This window comes from Oncorhynchus tshawytscha, unplaced genomic scaffold (genome assembly GCF_018296145.1).
Source record: "Oncorhynchus tshawytscha isolate Ot180627B unplaced genomic scaffold, Otsh_v2.0 Un_contig_9774_pilon_pilon, whole genome shotgun sequence".
Taxonomy (NCBI): Eukaryota; Metazoa; Chordata; class Actinopteri; order Salmoniformes; family Salmonidae; genus Oncorhynchus; species Oncorhynchus tshawytscha.
Genome location: NW_024609394.1, coordinates 32,428 through 57,163, shown reverse-complemented (window position 1 = coordinate 57,163; position 24,736 = coordinate 32,428). Strand labels below are relative to the sequence as shown.

At 41.5% G+C, this 24,736-nt stretch overlaps 1 protein-coding gene across 1 annotated transcript; it reads left to right on the top strand.

The window, feature by feature from the left end:
• Positions 1-19,278: 19,278 nt before the first annotated feature.
• Positions 19,279-23,399, top strand: LOC121844710 (interferon gamma 1-like). The gene is made up of 5 exons (XM_042315125.1): positions 19,279-19,547; positions 19,965-20,024; positions 20,248-20,273; positions 20,655-20,832; positions 23,122-23,399. Exons 1-5 carry the CDS (start codon positions 19,419-19,421, stop codon positions 23,269-23,271), a joined length of 543 nt encoding a protein of 180 aa, XP_042171059.1. The 5' UTR covers positions 19,279-19,418; the 3' UTR covers positions 23,272-23,399.
• Positions 23,400-24,736: the final 1,337 nt, after the last annotated feature.

Genomic DNA, 24,736 nt, shown 5'->3' with positions numbered 1-24,736 from the left:
TGAGGTCTGCACAACGCATCACCGGGGGCAAACTACCTGCCCTCCAGGACACCTACACCACCCGATGTCACAGGAAGGCCAAAAAGATCAACAAGGGCAACAACCACCCGAGCCACTGCCTGTTCACCCCGCTATCATCCAGAAGGCGAGGTCAGTACAGGTGCATCAAAGCTGGGACTGAGAGACTGAAAAACAGCTTCTATCTCAAGGCCACCAGACTGTTAAACAGCCACCACTAACATTGAGTGGCTGCTGCCAACACACTGACTCAACTCCAGCCACTTTAATAATGGAAAAATTGGATGTAATAAATGTATCACTGGTCACTTTAAACAATGCCACTTTGGTAGCCTGCCACTGGTATCTTGCTACTCGTATCCTGCCACTGGTATCCTGCCACTCGTAGCCTGCCACTGGTAGCCTGCCTGTACTGTCTGAACATCATTCAGTTAGACTCAGTCAGACAGCAGCAAACCACAGACTGCTTTACGGAAATACTCTCCACCAACACGCATGTCACTATGTCAGCCTCAGAGCCAATAGGAAACATTTCTCCTTCTCTCAGAACTGACTGACTGGAGGAAACAGTTCTCCTTCTATAATCAGTGACTGACTGACTGGAAGAAAGGCCCTACGTGGGTATCAGTTACATCAGCAGTACGATGACAAGTAATCCACTTTGTGGTTGGACAGAAATCTCTTTTATCTCTCTCTGTCAATTGATCATTTATCCCTTTGGTACAGAGTTGATCAAATCCATCCCAATACACATTTTGACAAACCATTTTGACAACATTAATAAAGTTTTGCCATTCCATTGTTTTCTATTATTCTATAATAAAAAAATATTGTATTTCATTTAATGTATAAGATAAATATAAAATAACAAAGATAAGATAAATATAAAGATAATATAGGATAAACAACATAAAGATAAGACAACATAAAGATAAGACAACATAAAGATAAGACAACATAAAGATAAGATAACATAAAGATGAGACAACATAAAGATAAGACAAATATAAAGATAACATAGGATAAAGATAAGACAACATAAAGATAAGACAACATAAAGATAAGACAACATAAAGATAAGACAACATAAAGATGACATAGGATAAAGATAAGATAACAGAAAGATAAGATAACATAAAGATAACATAGGATAAAGATAAGATAACATTAAGATAAGATAACATAAAGATAAGATAAATATAAAGATAACAATAAGATAACATAACATAAATTAAGATAAGATAACATAACATAAAGATAAGATAGCAAAATATAAAGGTGAAGATAAGATTACATAACATGTCATAAAGATAAGATGACATGACATAAAGGATAGATTTAGATTAGATAAAGATAAGATAAGATGACATGACATAAAGGATAGATTTAGATTAGATAAAGATAAGATAAGATGACATGACATAAAGGATAGATTAGATTAGATAAAGATAAGATAAAATGACATGACATAAAGGATAGATTAGATTAGATAAAGATAAGAGATATAGTTTCATGTTGGTAGAAATAGCTGAAAGTGCTGACATGATCATAAAGGATAGGGATTTAGGATTAGATAAAGATACAGATAAGATGACAGACAAAACTGCGGTTTGGAAATAACATTTAGCTGCTAGACAAAGATAAGATAAGATGAATGACATAAAGTGTAGAAACTCAGACTTAGATAAAATCAAGATAAAATGACTACTTTTGACCAGGGCCCAAAGCGTTAGTTAGACTAAAGATAAGAGATATAGTTTCCATTTGGTAGAAATATTGTTGTTGAAAAGTTTCCATTTTTTACAAGAACAACTCTCCTGTAAATCACACCAACTGCCCAGGTCACCCCTATATATCACACCAACTCAGCCCAGGTCACCTCCTAATTCACTGCAAATAACATTGCCCTAGGGCACCTTCTAATTCACAGTAACTGCCCAGGTCAGTGTATGGAAACTCAGACTCAGCCCAGGTCACCTCCAAAATCACACCAACTCAGCCCAGGTCACCTCCTTTTCACACCAACCCAAAGGTCACCTCCTATATATCACACCAACTCAGCCCAGGGGACCTCCTATATATCACACCAACTCAGCCCAGGTCACCTCCTATATATTTTTACAAGAACAACTCAGCCCAGGTCACCTCCTAAATCACACCAACTCAGCCCAGGTCACCTCCTATATATCACACCAACTCAGCCCAGGTCACCTCCTATATATCACACCAACTCAGCCCAGGTCACCTCCTATATATCACACCAACTCAGCCCAGGTCACCTCCTATATATCACACCAACTCAGCCCAGGTCACCTCCTATATATCACACCAACTCAGCCCAGGTCACCTCCTATATATCACACCAACTCAGCCCAGGTCACCTCCTATATATCACACCAACTCAGCCCAGGTCACCTCCTATATATCACACCAACTCAGCCCAGGTCACCTCCTATATATCACACCAACTCAGCCCAGGTCACCTCCTATATATCACACCAACTCAGCCCAGGTCACCTCCTATATATCACACCAACTCAGCCCAGGTCACCTCCTATAAATCACACCAACTCAGCCCAGGTCACCTCCTATATATCACACCAACTCAGCCCAGGTCACCTCCTATATATCACACCAACTCAGCCCAGGTCACCTCCTATATATCACACCAACTCAGCCCAGGTCACCTCCTATATATCACACCAACTCAGCCCAGGTCACCTCCTATATATCACACCAACTCTACGTCGACTAATATATCTTTTTCAATGCAGTTCCTCTCTACACGTCACCCATAAGGCCACTGTGACCTCACAACATATAGAGTTTCTGCACAAATAGATCTATAAAGGAAGGATTGTATTGTTTTGTAGATGCATTGGTCCTGAAAACGTTGTTAAGGCTGTTGTCAAAGTTATTTGAGGTTAAAGAGATAAGAGGCTGTTGAACAAGTGGATATGTTCCAAATGGCACCCTATTCCCTATTTAGTGCACTACTTTAGACCAGGACCCATAGAGGTAGTGCACTACTTTAGACCAGGGCCCATAGAGTAGTGCAATACTGTAGACCAGGGCCCATGGGGTAGTGCACCACTCTAGAAAAGGGCCCATAGGGGTAGTGCACTACTTTAGACGAGGTTCCATAGTGTAGTGCACTACTTTAGACCAGGACCCATCTGGGTAGGGCACTACTTTAGACCAAGGCCCATCGGGGTAGTGCAATACTTTAGACCAGGGCCCATGGGGTAGTGCACCACTCTAGAAAAGGGCCCATAGGGGTAGTGCACTACTTTAGACGAGGTTCCATAGTGTAGTGCACTACTTTAGACCAGGACCCATCTGGGTAGGGCACTACTTTAGACCAGGGCCCATAGAGTAGTGCAATACTGTAGACCAGGGCCCATGGGGTAGTGCACCACTCTAGAAAAGGGCCCATAGGGGTAGTGCACTACTTTAGACGAGGTTCCATAGTGTAGTGCACTACTTTAGACCAGGACCCATCTGGGTAGGGCCACCACTACTTTAGACCAAGGCCCATCGGGGTAGTGCAATACTTTAGACCAGGGCCCATGGGGTAGTGCATTGGTCTAGAAAAGGGTTAGGGCACTGTTTGTCAAAGTTCCATTTGTAGTGCACTACTTTAGACCCATCTGGGCTCCAAAGTGTAGTGCAATACTTTAGACCAGGACCCTCTGATTCCCTATTGCACTACTTTAGGGCATCTACTATTTAGACCAGGACCATCAGGGTAGGGTACTACTGCCAAATCATCATACTTTATAAGACCAGACCTATCAGGGCCCAAAGCAGCTGGTTACTGGTAGTGCTAGACCACATCATCAGCTGAAAAGGGCCCACAGCTGATTACTAGTAGTTCCTACACCACATCATCAGCATTATCTATAAGACTAACCACAGCATTATCTATAGACCTAACCATCATCAGCATTAACTATAAGACCAACCACAGCTGGGTAGGGCACACCCACATCATCAGCATTACCATAAGACTAACATCATAGTGCACTAACTATAAGACTAACAGGGCCCTTAGGTAGTGATCCTACACCAGGACATCATCAGCATTAACTATAAGACTAACCAGCTGGTTACTAGTAGTTCCTACATCAGTCAGCATTAACTATAAGACTAGGGCTGATTACTAGTCTTTAGTGCACCACATCATCAGCATTAACTATAAGACTAACCACAGCTGGTTACTAGTAGTTCCTACACCACATCATCAGCATTAACTATAAGACTAACCACAGCTGGTTACTAGTAGTTCCTACACCACATCATCAGCATTAACTATAAGACTAACCACAGCTGGTTACTAGTAGTTCCTACACCACATCATCAGCATTAACTATAAGACTAACCACAGCTGGTTACTAGTAGTTCCTACACCACATCATCAGCATTAACTATAAGACTAACATCATCAGCATTAACTATAAGACTAACCACAGCTGGTTACTAGTAGTTCCTACACCACATCATCAGCATTATCTATAAGACTAACCACAGCTGGTTACTAGTAGTTCCTACACCACATCATCAGCATTAACTATAAGACTAACATCATCAGCATTAACTATAAGACTAACCACAGCTGGTTACTAGTAGTTCCTACACCACATCATCAGCATTAACTATAAGACTAACCATCTGGGTTACAGCCTATCATCAGCATTAACTATAAGACTAACCACAGCTGGTTACTAGTAGTTCCTACACCACATCATCAGCATTAACTATAAGACTAACCATGGTTACATCAGCATTAACTATAAGACTAACCACAGCTGGTTACTAGTAGTTCCTACACCACATCATCAGCATTATCTATAAGACTAACCACAGCTGGTTACTAGTAGTTCCTACACCACATCATCAGCATTATCTATTAAGACTATAAGATTACTCATCAGCATTAACTATAAGACTAACCACAGCTGGTTACTAGTAGTTCCTACACCACATCATCAGCATTAACTATAAGACTAACCACAGCTGGTTACTAGTAGTTCCTACACCACATCATCAGCATTAACTATATAATGGTTACTATTCTACATAAAAAGCATATTATATTTTCATATTGTATAAGATACCACAGCTGAAAGAGGACAAATAACAAAGATAAGATAACCCATGAAGATAGTACAAAGATAACATTAACATGACTAACCACATGGTTAAGATGAGATAACATGAAGATGAGATAACTATAAGATTAACATGAAGATGAGATAACATGAACTATAAGAAGATAATATGAACATGAAGATGAGATAACATGAAGATGAGATAACTATGAAGATGAGATAAGATGAAGATGAGATAACATGAAGATTATCTATAAGATAACCACAGCTGATTACTAAAGTTCCTACATCATCAGCATTAACTATAAGACTAACATAGCTGGTTACTAGTAGTTCCTACAACATCATCAGCATTAACTATAAGACTAACCACAGCTGGTTACTAGTAACATAACCATGATCATCAGCATTAACTATAAGATAACCACAGCTGGTTACTAGTAGTTCCTACATAATCATCAGCATTAGATAAGACTAACATCATCAGCATTAACTATAAGACTAACCACAGCTGATTACTATAGTTCCTAAGACCACATCATCAGCATTAAGATAAGACTAACCAAGATGATTACTAGTAGTTCCTACATAAAGATTAACTATAAGATAACATGAAGATGAGATTATCTATAAGACTAAGATGATCAGCATTATCTATAAGATGAGATAACATAAGATGACTGTGACACAAGATCAGCATTAACTATAAGATAACCACAGCTGACATACTAGTAGTTCCTACACCAAGATGAGATTAACTATAAGACTGACATCATCAGCATTATCTATGAGATAACATGAGATGAGATAACATGAAGATGAGTTCCTACATGAATCATCAGCATTAACTATAAGACTAACCACAGCTGGTTACATAAAGATGAGATAACATGAAGATAAGATAACCACAGCTGATTATGTGTTCATAAAGATCATCAGCATTAACTATAAGATAACCACAGCTGAAGACTAGTAGTTCCTACATACATCATCAGCATTAACTATAAGACTAACATAATCAGCATTAAGATAAGACTAACCACAGCTGGTTACTAGTAGTTCCTACACCACATCATCAGCATTAACTATAAGACTAACCACAGCTGGTTACTAGTGTTCCTACACCACATCATCAGCATTAACTATAAGATGACATCATCACATTAACTATAAGACTAAACATGGTTACATGTTCAAGACATCTGACATTAAGATAAGATAACATGACATAACACCATCATAAGATAACATTAGAAGATAAGACAAAGATATATTTCCATTTTGGTAGAATGATATGACATAACCACAGCTGAGACTAACATCCTGTGGATCATCAGATAACTATAAGACTAGATCAGATTAACATAAGACTGACCACAGCTGAACTAGTGAGTTCCTACACCACATCATCAGCATTAACTATAAGACTAACATCAAGCATTAACTATAAGATAACATCATCAATTATATAAGACTAACCACAGCTGGTTACTAGTAGTTCCTACACCACATCATCAGATTATCTATAAGACTAACCACAGCTGGTTACTATAGTTCCTAAGATCAGATAACTATAAGATTAACCACAGATTACTAGTAGGACATATATTGATTTGAGATAACAGTGATTACTGAGATAACAAAGATTGATTGACATAAGACTAACATCTCCATAACATGAAGATGAGATAACCAAGATGAGATAACAGGTCCCTCCTATGATCATGACATAACTCAGATGAGATAACATGAAGATGATCTAACAGTTCCTGAAGATGAGATAACATCAGATGATGTAACATAAGATGAGATAACCAAGATGGTTATAAGTATCACATAAAGATCCCAGGATAACAACATCCTGATATATAAGACAACATAAGCTGGTTACTATTCTATGATAACAAAGATTAGATCCATATATGAGATAACTTAAGATGAGATAACATAAGAAAGATAAGATAACATAAAGATGAGATAACATAAGATGATGTGACATGAAGATGAGATAACATAAGATGAGTGACATAAAGATGAGATAACATGAAGATGAAGATGAGATAACATAAGATGATGTGACATAAAGAAGATGAGATAATAACATAAGATGATATAACATGAAGATGAGATAACATAAAGATGAAGATGAGATAACATAAGATGAGATAACATAAGATGATGTGACATAAATGATGAGATAACATGAAGATGAGATAACATAAGATGATGTAACATAAAGATGAGATAACATGAAGATGAGATAACATGAAGATGAGATAACATAAAGATGAGATAACATAAATGAGATAACATGAGATAACATAAAGATGAGATAACATGAAGATGAGATGACATAAAGATGAGATAACATAAGATGATGTGACATAAATGATGAGATGTGACCTTAACATTAACATGACAAGACCTGACATGAAGATAAGATAACATGACATAACATATGGATAAGATTAGATAAAGTTAAAAGATATATTTCCATTTTGGTAGAAATAGCTGAGTGCCACAAACCACCTTACTTCCTGTGGGGAATTCAGAAAGTGTAGCAGCCACATTGGGCAGAGAAACGTTTACCTCCTAAGACAACGAACTGTGGTTTGGAAATAACATTGTTGCTATACACCTTCAATTTCTAGTAATGCTTACAGTGTGAAAACTCAGACTATCTGTGTGTCCCAAAGCACACCATATTCCCAAAATAGTTACCCAGGTGATATCACACCAACTTTTAGTGCACTATGTAGGAATAGGTTGCCAGGTCAGTTTTCCTGATGTAAACACCAACTTTTTACAGGTCATCTCCTATATATCACACCAACTCATCCCAGGTCACCTCCTATATATCACACCAACTCAGCCCAGGTCATCTCCTATATATCACACCAACTCAGCCCAGGTTACCTCCTATATATCACACCAACTCAGCCCAGGTCACCTCCTATATATCACACCAACTCAGCCCAGGTTTACCTCCTATATATCACACCAACTCAGCCCAGGTCACCTCCTATATATCACACCAACTCAGCCCAGGTTTACCTCCTATATATCACACCAACTCAGCCCAGGTCACCTCCTATATATCACACCAACTCAGCCCAGGTCACCTCCTATATATCACACCAACTCAGCCCAGGTCACCTCCTATATATCACACCAACTCAGCCCAGGTCACCTCCTATATATCACACCAACTCAGCCCAGGTTACCTCCTATATATCACACCAACTCAGCCCAGGTCACCTCCTATATATCACACCAACTCAGCCCAGGTTTACTCCTATATATCACACCAACTCAGCCCAGGTCACCTCCTATATATCACACCAACTCAGCCCAGGTTACCTCTATATATCACACCAACTCAGCCCAGGTCACCTACACTCTATATATCACACCAACTCATCCCAGGTCACCTCCTATATATCACACCAACTCATCCCAGGTCACCTCCTATATATCACACCAACTCAGCCCAGGTCACTCCTATATATCACACCAACTCAGCCCAGGTCACTCCTATATATCACACCAACTCAGCCCAGGTCACCTCCTATATATCACACCAACTCATCCCAGGTCACCTCCTATATATCACACCAACTCAGCCCAGGTCACCTCCTATATATCACACCAACTCATCCCAGGTCACCTCCTATATATCACACCAACTCAGCCCAGGTCACCTCCTATATATCACACCAACTCAGCCCAGGTCACCTCCTATATATCACACCAACTCAGCCCAGGTCACCTCCTATATATCACACCAACTCATCCCAGGTCACCTCCTATATATCACACCAACTCAGCCCAGGTCACCTCCTATATATCACACCAACTCAGCCCAGGTTACCTCCTATATATCACACCAACTCATCCCAGGTCACCTCCTATATATCACACCAACTCAGCCCAGGTCACCTCCTATATATCACACCAACTCATCCCAGGTCACCTCCTATATATCACACAACTCAGCCCAGGTCACCTCCTATATATCACACCAACTCAGCCCAGGTCACCTCCTATATATCACACCAACTCAGCCCAGGTTTACTCCTATATATCTCACCAACTTAGCCCAGGTTACCTCCTATATATCACACCAACTCTGCCCAGGTCACCTCCTATATATCACACCAACTCAGCCCAGGTCACCTCCTATATATCACACCAACCCCAGGTTACCTCCTATATATCACACCGACTCATCCCAGGTTACCTCCTATATATCACACCAACTCAGCCCAGGTCACCTCCTATATATCACACCAACTCATCCCAGGTCACCTCCTATATATCACACCAACTCAGCCCAGGTCACCTCCTATATATCACACCAACTCAGCCCAGGTCACCTCCTATATATATCACACCAACTCAGCCCAGGTTACCTCCTATATATCACACCAACTCAGCCCAGGTCACCTCCTATATATCACACCAACTCAGCCCAGGTCACCTCCTATATATCACACCAACTCAGCCCAGGTCACCTCCTATATATCACACCAACTCAGCCCAGGTCACCTCCTATATATCACACCAACTCAGCCCAGGTCACCTCCTATAAATCACACCAACTCAGCCAGGTTACCTCCTATATATCACACCAACTCAGCCCAGGTCACCTCCTATATATCACACCAACTCAGCCCAGGTTACCTCCTATATATCACACCAACTCAGCCCAGGTTTACTCCTATATATCACACCAACTCAGCCCAGGTCACCTCCTATATATCAGACCAACTCAGCCCAGGTCACATATATCCCAGGTCACCTCCTATATATCACACCAACTCAGCCCAGGTTACCTCCTATATATCACACCAACTCAGCCCAGGTCACCTCCTATATATCACACCAACTCAGCCCAGGTCACCTCCTATATATCACACCAACTCAGCCCAGGTTTACCTCCTATATATCACACCAACTCAGCACAGGTTACCTCCTATATATCACACCAACTCAGCCCAGGTCACCTCCTATATATATCACACCAACTCAGCCCAGGTCACCTCCTATATATCATCACCAACTCAGCCCAGGTTTACTCCTATATATCACACCAACTCAGCCCAGGTCACCTCCTATATATCACACCAACTCAGCCCAGGTCACCTCCTATAAATCACACCAACTCAGCCCAGGTCACCTCCTATATATCACACCAACTCAGCCCAGGTCACCTCCTATATATCACACCAACTCAGCCCAGGTCACCTCCTATATATCACACCAACTCAGCCCAGGTTTACTCCTATATATCACACCAACTCAGCCCAGGTCACCTCCTATATATCACACCAACTCAGCCCAGGTCACCTCCTATATATCACACCAACTCATCCCAGGTTACCTCCTATATATCACACCAACTCAGCCCAGGTCACCTCCTATATATCACACCAACTCATCCCAGGTCACCTCCTATATATCACACCAACTCAGCCCAGGTTTACCTCCTATATATCACACCAACTCAGCCCAGGTCACCTCCTATATATCACACCAACTCAGCCCAGGTTTACCTCCTATATATCACACCAACTCAGCCCAGGTCACCTCCTATATATCACACCAACTCAGCCCAGGTCACCTCCTATATATCACACCAACTCAGCCCAGGTCACCTCCTATATATCACACCAACTCATCCCAGGTTACCTCCTATATATCACACCAACTCAGCCCAGGTCACCTCCTATATATCACACCAACTCAGCCCAGGTCACCTCCTATATATCACACCAACTCAGCCCAGGTCACCTCCTATATATCACACCAACTCCCCAGGTTACCTCCTATATATCACACCAACTCAGCCCAGGTCACCTCCTATATATCACACCAACTATATATACACCACTCAGCCCAGGTTTACTCCTATATATCACACCAACTCAGCCCAGGTTCACCTCCTATATATCACACCAACTCAGCCCAGGTCACCTCCTATATATCACACCAACTCAGCCCAGGTCACTCCTATATATCACACCAACTCAGCCCAGGTCACCTCCTATATATCACACCAACTCAGCCCAGGTCACCTCCTATATATCACACCAACTCAGCCCAGGTCACCTCCTATATATCACACCAACTCAGCCCAGGTTTACTCCTATATATCACACCAACTCAGCCCAGGTCACCTCCTATATATCACACCAACTCAGCCCAGGTCTTCTCCTATAAATCACACCAACTCAGCACAGGTTACCTCCTATATATCACACCAACTCAGCCCAGGTCACCTCCTATATATCACACCAACTCAGCCCAGGTTACCTCCTATATATCACACCAACTCAGCCCAGGTTTACTCCTATATATCACACCAACTCAGCCCAGGTCACCTCCTATATATCACACCAACTCAGCCCAGGTTTACTCCTATATATCACACCAACTCAGCCCAGGTCACCTCCTATATATCAGACCAACTCAGCCCAGGTCACCTCCTATAAATCACACCAACTCAGCCCAGGTCACCTCCTATATATCACACCAACTCAGCCCAGGTCACCTCCTATATATCACACCAACTCAGCCCAGGTTACCTCCTATATATCACACCAACTCAGCCCAGGTTTACCTCCTATATATCACACCAACTCAGCACAGGTCACCTCCTATATATCACACCAACTCAGCCCAGGTCACCTCCTATATATCACACCAACTCAGCCCAGGTCACCTCCTATATACTATATATCACACCAACTCAGCCCAGGTCACCTCCTATATATCACACCAACTCAGCCCAGGTTTACTCCTATATATCACACCAACTCAGCACAGGTCACCTCCTATATATCACACCAACTCAGCCCAGGTCATCTCCTATATATCACACCAACTCAGCCCAGGTCACCTCCTATATATCACACCAACTCAGCCACAGGTCACCTCCTATATATCACACCAACTCAGCCCAAGTTACCTCCTATATATCACACCAACTCAGCCCAGGTTTAGTCCTATATATCACACCAACTCAGCCCAGGTCACCTCCTATATATCACACCAACTCAGCCCAGGTCTTCTCCTATAAATCACACCAACTCATCACAGGTTACCTCCTATATATCACACCAACTCAGCCCAGGTCACCTCCTATATATCACACCAACTCAGCCCAGGTTACCTCCTATATATCACACCAACTCAGCCCAGGTTTACTCCTATATATCACACCAACTCAGCCCAGGTCACCTCCTATATATCACACCAAGTCAGCCCAGGTCTTCTCCTATAAATCACACCAACTCAGCACAGGTTACCTCCTATATATCATACCAACTCAGCAATGGTTCATTGGATCAGTCTAAAACTTTGCAAACACAGTGCTGCCATCTAGTGGCCAAATTCTAAATTGTGACTGGGCTGGAATAATACATTATGGTCTTTCTATTGCAATTCAAAGATGATGGTACAACAAAAAATTGTGTTTTTCTTTGTATTATATTTTACCAGATCTAATGTGTTATATTCTCCTACATTCCTTTCACATTTTCACAAACTTCAAGGTGTTTTCTTTCAAACGGTATGAAGAATATGCATATCCTTGCTTTAAGTCCTGAGCTACAGGCCGTTAGATTTGGGTAATTTTAGGTAAAAAATTGTTTTAAAAAGTTGTTTTCATGCGTATCTGTACTTTACTTGACTATTTATATTTTTGATAACGTTTACCTTTAATTCACTACGTTCCTAAAGAAAATAATGTACTTTTTACTCTGGTGGACTCACTAAACAGAGAACATCCCTGGTCATCACTACTGCCTCTGATCTGGTGGACTCACTAAACACAAATTAATTGTTTATAAATTATGTCTGACTGTTGGAGTGTGCCCCTGGCTATACGTACATTTTAAAAACAAGAAAATGGTGCCGTCTGCTTTGCTTAATGTAAGGAATTTGAAATTATTTATAATTGTACTATTTTATCAATTACATTTACTTGATGTTTAAGTATATTTAGAACCAAATACTTCTGGACTTTTACTCAAGTGGTATTTTACTCTGTAACTTTCACTTCTACTTGTGTAACTTTCCAATAAGGTATCTATACTTTTACTAAAGTATGACAATTGGGCACTTTTTCCACCAATGTATATACAGGATAACATACAGTACAGTACATTACATTCTATACCATAGATAACATACAGTACATTACAATATATAACAGATCATTATATAACATAGATAATATTGCATTACATTGCAGTACATTACATTATATAACATGTATAACACAATGTCAGAGCATTTATCATTTTTAATAAAACTTCATTTCTTTTCAATTTTTTCCATTTCAGTCATTTATCAGACGCTCTTATCCAGAGAGACTTACATCAGTGCATTCATATGAAGATAGCTAGGTGACAAAACAACCAATCACAATCGTAGCAAGTCTATTTTCCTCTACAAAGTAGCCAGTGGGAGCAGGAAAAGACAAGTGCATTAGCTGAGAAGGCAGATTGTCATACTCCTAATCACCAACCTCTGACAACAGTATCTACACTTAGAAAAAAGGGTTCCAAAAGGGTTCCAAAAGGGTTCCAAAAGGGTTCTTCGGGTTCTTTTGAACCCTTTGAGTTCCATGTAGAACCCTTTATACAGAGGGTTCTACATGGAACTCAAAATGGTTCTACCTGCGACCAAAAACGGTTCTTCGAAGGGTTTCTCCACGAGGCCAGCCGAAACACCTTGTTAGGTTCTAGATACCAACCTTTATTTCCTCATGTCACTCAACAAACTGACTCACCCCGCTCCCCCACCCCCATTGTGGCCGTCCAAAAAATCCCTTAAAAATGACCTGATCAGAGGTAGCTGGGGGGGGTATTGAGGAAGAGTCACCCATTTAGGAGCAGAACATCTCTGATTTAAAGGAAACCTACCGAGAAGAGGAACCCACAAACCCCAAAACCTCTGTAACCTCTAACCATCATCATTGTCTCCAGCAGACTCTGCTGCTGCACAGCTCTCTGTCTCACATATAAATAAACCCCAGAGAGACACCGGGCCACCATTACTGACTCACATTGACACTCCATCTACAGACAGGTACAGTCAACAGAGACTCCACAGCTTAACTCTAAAAGGACTCTCAAAGACTCTCAAGACTCTCAAAGAATTTCTCAAAGACCTCTCAAGGGCATAGTTTGATATATTTTACGGGGCTTTTGTTCTGTGGATTGAAAGAACGTGAGCCACTGTAACCAGGATAATAATATGAATTCAGCCCTGGATCTTGTGGTGGTAGTATGGTTGGGATTCTGCTCTGTAGTGGTTCTGGGACGCCCCCACCACTCTGGCTCTGACCTTGGGTCCAGATTTGTGTCCGAAAACATGGAGAAGGACATCAAAGCCCTGGAAGACCCTTTGGTGAGTTACAATAGAAAGCCTTAAACCTGTTTAAACTGATTTCTCTGGTCTGTGGTCATGGATGTGTCCCAAACAGCACCCTATTCAGTATATAGTGCACTACTTTGGCCATATACCACAACCCCCGAGGTGCCTTCTTGCTTTTATAAAGAGGTTACCAATGTAAATAGAATCGTAAATAGTTTTTTTGTGTTATGGGGTCTGATATACCATAGCTTTCAGCCAATCAGCATTCAGGGCTTGACCCACCGGGTTCATAATATCTTATAATGCCTAATGCATGTGGTACTATGACAGTCCTGGCCTGTTCTACTGAGAGGTTCCCTTCTCCTGGCCTTCATCACATGACCAACAAGAAACTTACAGTCCATTCACAGACGTCTTGGGATTTTATCACTTCTTCATCTTGGTCTCAAAGTGTCATGCACATGTTCAAAGCCCCCCAAGGGTGTAGATGTGGGCTATGATGTCCTCAGTTACAGTAGCCTAGTTCCCACCATCAGAGAGAACCATAGACTACTGTGAGGTTGCCTAATAGGGGAGGAGATTGAAAGGTGGCCTGAGTAACATCATTTGATTATGATGGCAAAAGCAGCCAATTAAAGGGATGTATTTTTTAAATTTTTTATCTAAATGTACACATTTGGAAAAAGACAAGATCTATATGATACGTTGTTCTGAAAACACTGCTTGAGTCTGTGTGCTAAATGTCAAACGTACTCATTTTATTCAGGATCTGCTGGACCCCAACTTGGTCAGCCAACCTGTCTTCCTAGAGCTCATGAGAGAGCTTGATGGCAAGTTTGAGGTAAATATCTCTTTTTTTATTTTTCCAGTTTTTCAATAAATGTTACTGAACTCAAAAAGTTCTGTACATAGTTGGAATTTTCTGTTTTAAAGCCACATTACTCAGAGATTCAACCTGCTAGTCCTGCTGTTGTATATTCTACCTGCTGGCCCTACGATTATAGATTCAACCTGCTAGTCCTGCTGTTGTAGATTCTACCTGCTGGCCCTGCGATTATAGATTCAACCTGCTAGCCCTGCTATTGTATATTCTACCTGCTGGCCCTACGATTATAGATTCAACCTGCTAGTCCTGCTATTGTAGATTCTACCTGCTGGCCCTACGATTATAGATTCAACCTGCTAGTCCTGCTATTGTAGATTCTACCTGCTGGCCCTACGATTATAGATTCAACCTGCTAGCCCTGCTATTGTATATTCTACCTGCTGGCCCTACGATTATAGATTCAACCTGCTAGTCCTGCTATTGTAGATTCTACCTGCTGGCCCTACGATTATAGATTCAACCTGCTAGTCCTGCTGTTGTAGATTCTACCTGCTGGCCCTGCGATTATAGATTCAACCTGCTAGCCCTGCTATTGTATATTCTACCTGCTGGCCCTACGATTATAGATTCAACCTGCTAGTCCTGCTATTGTAGATTCTACCGGCTGGCCCTAAGATTATAGATTCAACCTGCTAGCCCTGCTATTGTATATTCTACCTGCTGGCCCTACGATTATAGATTCAACCTGCTAGTCCTGCTGTTGTATATTCTACCTGCTGGCCCTACGATTATAGATTCAACCTGCTGGCCCTGCTATTGTAGATTCAAACTGCTGGCCCTGCTATTGTAGATTCACCCTGCTGGCCCTGTCAACTTGTTGTCATGTACTGAGGACATACTCAATAGTAATGGTGTGCTTTTTCTCTCTCTCTCTCTCTCTCTCTCCCCCTCTCTCTCTATCTCTCTCTCCTCTCCCCTTTTGTGGTCTTCTCTCCATTAGAAGCATGAACAGTGGCTGCTCCTGAACGCCACTCTGGATGTTTACCTAAACATCTTCTCCAACATGCTGAAGGAGAACCATCCAGAGAAAGTCAAGCAGGACCTCAGCAGACTCCGCGGGAAGGTGGAGGATCTGAAGAGGAGCTATTACCAGGACAGACTGAAGATGAAGATACAGGATCTGGTGGACATTAAGGTCAAAAGACTAAACTAAGTTATTCACTAATTCTGTTTGCATCCCGAATGGCATCCTATTCCCTATATAGTGCACTACTTTTAACCAGAGCCCTATAGGCAGTGCACTATATAGGGAATATGGTACCATTTGGGATGAGTCAGTATTAAAAAAGAATTGTGTGTGTGATAGACAGAGAGAGTGAGAGAGAGTGAGAGAGAGTGAGTGAGTAAATGTGTGCTTGTGTGTCGTTTTTAACAGTCCATTGTTGTCTGAATGCCGTCATCCAAGAGTGGACACTCCACTGGTCAGGTCAAGATGATGACATCTCTCTAAATGTATGTTGTGACTTCTGTTTAGACCAACGATGCTGTTGTCCAGAGGAAGGCTGTGAACGAGTTCAAAGAGGTCTACCAGAGAGCTTCCCAGCTGGGGACCATTCTCCATCAGAGAGACGAGAAGGTCACACAGAACTGAGACCAGACAGAACCACCAACTGACTGATTGAAGACAGAGGAGACTACAGACTGTAATACATTAGGTAGACAGAGGAGACTACAGACTGTAATACATTAGGTAGACAGAGGAGACTACAGACTGTAATACATTAGGTAGACAGAGGAGACTACAGACTGTAATACATTAGGAAGACAGAGGAGACTACAGACTGTAATACATTAGGTAGACAGAGGAGACTACAGACTGTAATACATTAGGTAGACAGAGGAGACTACAGACTGTAATACATTAGGTAGACAGAGGAGACTACAGACTGTAATACATTAGGTAGACAGAGGAGACTACAGACTGTAATACATTAGGTAGACAGAGGAGACTACAGACTGTAATACATTAGGTAGACAGAGGAGACTACAGACTGTAATACATTGGGAAAGTGTGATGTCATTTCACTACCGGTATCCACTTCAAGCGCAGAACCTGCAGAAATAAAAACTCAACCAAGCACCTTTTAAAAGGCATAACAGTCACTTTCCCAACGTAAACTTAACAACTGTCTCACAGCTTCCTCACGGTGCTATTTATTTAACTTAAACATTATTTAACATATTTATTTTAAATTTAAGTGCAATGACATTATGTTAGTATTTGTAGTAGTGAAAATTTAGCAACTTTGTTTGAAGGGAATTTCCATTGGTCCTTATAACAGTGGTGATGTAGTACTATTGGATTTGATGTCATAGTTCATATTCAATGGATCAAATGTTCTGTATTTATATCCTGGGAATAAATTCTCCTGAAAATATATCCTGTTACATGTCTTGAGTCTGGTTTTTAAAAATGTGTTTTTTTAATCTAGTTTCCAGTTAGGATTCTATGTTACTGAAGTGCTGTTATTTCTTAATTCTCTTAGTCTTAATAAATGGGAGTCATTTTTTATTCCTTAGTCATTTTAATAATGGATGAAGAAAGCATCCAGTTGATTTCTCTGATGTGAATTAAATTACGCTGAGTCACATTATTTCAGATTATGGTTCTGGAGCTGTAAAGGTCAGATCATTCATTTGATTGCGTCCTGAGATGAGTGTGTTGTAGGAACCTTTACTCAGATCCCGTGTTGTCATCTGACGTGTATTGGGGTTGCGCGGCCGGTCTACACAGAAACCCCAACTTGTCGTCCTTTCTGAGGTGACAGAGTGAGACCTTCAACAGAGTGTAGCTCTGAAGACGACAGTTGGAGGTTACAGGGGTGGAAATGGACTGACGATTGCAGAAGAGCATAATTAAAAAATACTACAATTTGTGAGAAAGTGATACAACTGGAAACGCCTGGGTGTCACTAGAAACGAGCAACTAGCCTAAATGAGCAAAAGTGGAACATTGTTAAATCAATCCACATTCTGTCAATATCAATACTTGTTGGAAAGTGATGCCACTGTCCCACCTTTGAAAAAGCCTGGGTGTCAATGAAAGATAGCATCAGCATCTATCTGTACTAGCATTAGCAACTAGCAACTAGCATCTACTGTAGCAACACAGAAGTTAAGAGACAGGGCTCTGTTCTCTTCATCTAGCAACACAGAAGTCAACAGACAGGGCTCTGTTCTCTTCATCTAGCAACACAGAAGTCAACAGAGGGCTCTGTTCTCTAGCAACACAGAAGTCAACAGAGGGCTCTGTTCTCTAGCAACACAGAAGTCAACAGAGGGCTCTGTTCTCTAGCAACACAGAAGTCAACAGAGGGCTCTGTCCTCTAGCAACACAGAAGTCAACAGAGGGCTCTGTCCTCTAGCAACACAGAAGTCAACAGAGGGCTCTGTCCTCTAGCAACACAGAAGTCAACAGAGGGCTCTGTTCTCTAGCAACACAGAAGTCAACAGAGGGCTCTGTCCTCTAGCAACACAGAAGTCAACAGAGGGCTCTGTCCTCTAGCAACACAGAAGCCAACAGACAGGGCTCTGTTCTCTTCATCTAGCAACACAGAAGTCAACAGACAGGGCTCTGTTCTCTTCATCTAGCAACACAGAAGTCAACAGACATGCATACCAACCTGAACTTTATTGCATCACCAAAGAACTTCCCCAGAATGTGTCAAAACTACCTGTTTCCTAGGGATTCCAACCCAAGACCCCCTGCTCTGCTGCTAAAAGCAGGTGTTAATGAGCGGCCGTGTGTTGGTGTTTGATTTAAAGGAAACTTCGCTCATTCAGAGAACCCACAACCTCACACCTCTATCGTTTCATCTCTCTCTCTGCCTCAACTATAAATACTTGTCTGTCTTAGCCTCAGCATCAGTCAGACAGACACAGAAGAACAAGACTTGGGTAGTGTCAGACACAAGGTGGTCTCGTTAAGTCAACTCAAGTCAAGGCCTTTGACTGAAGTTACCGTACACCGATTGAGGACTATTGAGCTCTGAGGGATCTTCAGCGTGACGTTGAGGGCCATGGATGTGTTATCAAGGGCTGTGATGTGTTTCTGCTTGATGGGCTGGATGACTTTAGGATGGAGTAATGCTGCTCAGTACACATCAATTAACATGAAGAGCAACATAGACAAACTGAAAGTCCACTATGTAAGTATCATACACATTATTAACTGGGTAAACAGGGGTGTCTCCTGACAGACAGACAGACAGACAGACAGACAGACAGACAGACAGACAGACAGACAGACAGACAGACAGACAGACAGATGGAAGGACATAACAGGGAGATCTCCTTCCTAATGGGAGGCCAACAGCTCAAACACTTCCATCTGAGGTGAGCTTTAGCTTAGATGTAGCTTGGAGTTTGCACTTTTGGGACTACTCCATTGTTGCCATTGTACGTGACAAACTAAATGATGTATTTTAAGTTATTTGACCTATTTAGCCCAGGTCTGACAGACACTATACTTGTGATTAGGGGGAGAAGAGTCAATCTATATGCAATAAACTGCAGCATGTTGAAGGAGAAAAACAACTGATTGTCATCATGTCTTGTTTTTTCAGAAGATCTCCAAGGACCAGCTGTTCAACGGAAACCCTGTTTTCCCCAAGGACACGTTTGAGGTAACATATAATGTTACACATTGTTATCCCCTTCAGGCTAATATCACCAATGTGAAACTACTGCTTACCCTTGGGCTAGGCTGGAGACAAAACTACGTTTCAAGATTGTATTAAGTATTTTCTCTCTCTCTCTCTCTCTCTCTCTCTCTCTCTCTCTCTCTCTCTCTCTCTCTCTCCCTCCCTCCCTCCCTCCCTCCCTCTCCTCCTTCCTTCCTTCCCTCAGGACAGTGAGCAGAGGTCTCTCTCTCTGTCAGATGAGTCTCTCTCTCTCTCTCTCTCTCTCTCTCTCTCTCTCTCTCTCTCTCTCTCTCTCTCTCTCTCTCTCTCTCTCTCTCTCTCTCTCTCCAGATCTCTCCCTCTCTCTCTCTCTCTCTCTGTCTCTCTCCCTCTCTCTCCCTCTCTCTCTCTCTACCTCTGTGTCTCTCTCTCCCTCTCTCTCTCTCTCTCTCTCTCTACTCTCTACCTCTCTCTCTCTCTCTCTCTCTCTCCTCCCCTTCCTTCCTTCCTTCCTTCCTTCCTTCCTTCCTTCCTTCCTTCCTTCCTTCCTTCCTTCCTTCCTTCCTTCCTTCCTTCCTTCCTTCCTTCCTTCCTTCCTTCCTTCCTTCCTTCCTTCCTTCCTTCCCTCATGAGTGTGGTTCTGGATGTGTATCTGAGTATCTTCAGCCAGATGCTGAACCAGACGGAGGACCAGGAAGTGAGGGAGAGGCTGGACCAGGTCAAGGGGAAGGTTCAGGAGACCCAGAAACACTATTTCCTGGGGAGGATACCTGAGCTGAGGACACACCTGCAGAACCTGTGGGCCATCAAGGTGAGCTTCCCTCCACAGCATCAATCAATCAATCACTCAATCAATAATTTATCGCTTTGGGCCGTCAATGTGAGCTTCCCTCCACAGCATCAATCAATCAATCACTCAATCAATAATTTAACCCTTTGGGCCATCACGGTGAGCTTCCCAACATGGGGAAGAAGACCACCTTACTGTAGACAGATCTGGTTTAGTCTACTTCCACACGTCTTCATTCAATCTATTATTTGTTTTGTTCCTCTGCCTGTAAATGACACAAGCCACACTCGTCTACAGTGACAAAAGTTATCAACATGCTGGCGTCCGGCTGCCACCCAGTCGAGTTCGTCCGAACTGCAGCACGTTGATGCCTTTAGTCACTGGAGACGAGTGTGGCTTGTTTGGCTTTGATTGAAGACGAAAAAAGTTGCAATAGTTCTGTTTGTCCATTTTGAGACTCCGTAGCCAGTAACTCAAGAAATCTGTTGTTAATTTTGACGTTTTTGCAGAGAAAATCTTTTGTAATTTTGCATCTGACTAGGATGTTTGGTGCAGTATATTACAATTGATTTTTTTTTAATGAGGATGAGTCGTGTCTCGTTCAATGACAAAAGAGAATTAATTGAAGAAGCCCTACTGGTGATCAATCACAGACGAGGGGGCGTAGACTTTGGCTACCAACTTCGACTACCGACTTCGGCTTGCCTCCCAAAAAATATTGTGTGCCTGAACAGTGTCTCGCTTCCCAAGTCAGAGGCTAGTTAGAAATGTTGCTACTTCCCAGAATGCTCATTTCTATGTTGCACACTCTTAGAAAAAAGGGTTCAGCTGTCCCCATAGGAGAACCCATTTTGGTTCCAGGTAGAACTATTTGGCTGTCCAAATGGGACAGAACATCCAGAACTTCCTTAGTAGTGACTTGATGAAGACAGAACATCATGACGGTAGTATAGTCTACTGTATAGACACCATCATCATGACGGTAGTATAGTCTACTGTATAGACACCATCATCATGACGGTAGTATAGTCTACTGTATAGACACAATCATCATGACGGTAATATAGTCTACTGTATAAACACCATCATGACTGTAGTATAGTCTACTGTATAGACACCATCATGACTGTAGTATAGTCTACTGTATAGACACCATCATGACTGTAGTATAGTCTACTGTATAGGCACCATCATCATGACGGTAGTATAGTCTACTGTATAGACACCATCATCATGGCTGTAGTATAGTCTACTGTATAGACACCATCATCATAGCTGTAGTATAGTCTACTGTATAGACACCATCATGGCTGTAGTATAGTCTACTGTATAGACACCATCATGGCTGTAGTATAGTCTACTGTATAGACACCATCATCATGGCTGTAGTATAGTCTACTGTATAGGCACCATCATGGCTGTAGTTTAGTCTACTGTATAGACACCATCATGGCTGTAGTATAGTCTACTGTATAGACACCATCATGGCTGTAGTATAGTCTACTGTATAGACACCATCATCATAGCTGTAGTATAGTCTACTGTATAGACACCATCATGGCTGTAGTATAGTCTACTGTATAGACACCATCATGGCTGTAGTTTAGTCTACTGTATAGACACCATCATCATGACTGTAGTATAGTCTACTGTATAGACACCATCATGACTGTAGTATAGTCTACTGTATAGACACCATCATGACTGTAGTATAGTCTACTGTATAGGCACCATCATCATGACGGTAGTATAGTCTACTGTATAGACACCATCATCATGGCTGTAGTATAGTCTACTGTATAGACACCATCATCATAGCTGTAGTATAGTCTACTGTATAGACACCATCATGGCTGTAGTATAGTCTACTGTATAGACACCATCATCATGGCTGTAGTTTAGTCTACTGTATAGACACCATCATCATGGCTGTAGTATAGTCTACTGTATAGACACCATCATCATAGCTGTAGTATAGTCTACTGTATAGACACCATCATGGCTGTAGTATAGTCTACTGTATAGACACCATCATGGCTGTAGTTTAGTCTACTGTATAGACACCATCATCATGGCTGTAGTATAGTCTACTGTATAGGCACCATCATCATGACGGTAGTTTAGTCTACTGTATAGACACCATCATGGCTGTAGTATAGTCTACTGTATAGACACCATCATCATGACGGTAGTATAGTCTACTGTATATACACCATCATGGCTGTAGTATAGTCTACTGTATAGACACCATCATCATGACAAGTGATGAACTAATTACCTGATAGTTAATGCCTGTATCTTCTGTCTCAGACCAGTGACACCACAGTCCAGGGGAAGGCTCTGTCCGAGTTCATTACCATCTACGAGAAAGCCTCCAAACTGGCCCATAAGTTCCATCTAAAGAAGGACAACCGCAGGAAGAGACGGCAAGCCCAGAGGCTCAAATCACACATCATGTAGATGACCAATCGTGTCTACTGTGAAGGCTAGGTGTAGGGTGAAGATACACCTGGAAGCTGACCTTGGGTCAGTTTAGCATTTCCCACTCTAAAAGTGAAGGTTAGGATTGGGGGAGGGAGCTGATCCTAGATCTGTACCTAGGGAACCCCCAAAGCCACAGTTGAGATACATATTGAAGCTACATATTACCTTGATACAAAACTCTATTTATATTGTTAAGTTATTTAATATATTATTAATTTATTTAATATATTATTAAGTTATTTAATATATTATTAAGGTATTTAATCAATTTAAGTTATTTATCATTGTCGAAAGAGTATTTATTTTTCATGAATCAAAAGGAATCAATTTAGTTAATTAATATTTATTATTTATTGTATAAAAAATGCTTTTCTCTTGGAATATAAAGACTTGTTTCTTGCAGATCTGTAAGTTCTACGAGAGAATAAACTGACATTATATTATCTATCCACACACACACTAATCTATGTGTGGTGCTGTAAGTTCTACGAGAGAATAAACTGACATTATATTATCTATCCACACACACACACACACACACACACACACACACACACACTATGTGTGGTGCTGTAAGTTCTACGAGAGAATAAACTGATATCTATCCACACACACACACACACACACACACACACACACACACACACACACACACACACTAATCTATGTGTGGTGCTGTAAATTCTACGAGAGAATAAACTGACATGATATTATCTATCCACACACACACACACACACACACACACACACACACACACACACACACACACTAATCTATGTGTGGTGCTGTAAGTTCTACGAGAGAATAAACTGACTGTAAGTTCTACGAGAGAATAAACTGACATTATATTATCTATCCACACACACACACACACACACACACACTAATCTATGTGTGGTGCTGTAAATTCTACGAGAGAATAAACTGACATGATATTATCTATCCCACACACACTAATCTATGTGTGGTGCTGTAAGTTCTACGAGAGAATAAACTGACATGATATTATCTATCCACACACACACACACACACACACACACACACACTAATCTATGTGTGGTGCTGTAAATTCTACGAGAGAATAAACTGACATTAAACACACACACACACACTCTGTGTGGTGCTGTGGATATTATCTATCCACACACACACACACACACACACACACACACACACACACACACACTAATCTATGTGTGGTGCTGTATGGAAATATCACACATTGACTGATTTACTTTTATAATTGTTCTTGTATTGAAACCTAAACCCTCTCCTGCATGGGGCCCACACAACAGCTGTGGTCCAAATGGCATACTATTCCCTATATAAGGGCATTACTTTTGACCAGAGCCCTATGGGTCAAGTGTACTGCTCTATATATGTAATGTGGTACCATTGGGTATCATGTCTGTGTGAGTTACAGTTTTTCTCAATTGCTA

Excerpts from the sequence above, each read along its gene's own strand:
- LOC121844710 (XM_042315125.1), top strand. The coding sequence starts at position 19,419 with ATGGATGTGTTATCAAGGGCTGTGATGTGTTTCTGCTTGATGGGCTGG. Across the intron at positions 19,548-19,964 it reads ACAAACTGAAAGTCCACTAT|AAGATCTCCAAGGACCAGCT; the intron begins GTAAGTATCATA and ends TTGTTTTTTCAG. Across the intron at positions 20,833-23,121 it reads AGAACCTGTGGGCCATCAAG|ACCAGTGACACCACAGTCCA; the intron begins GTGAGCTTCCCT and ends CTTCTGTCTCAG.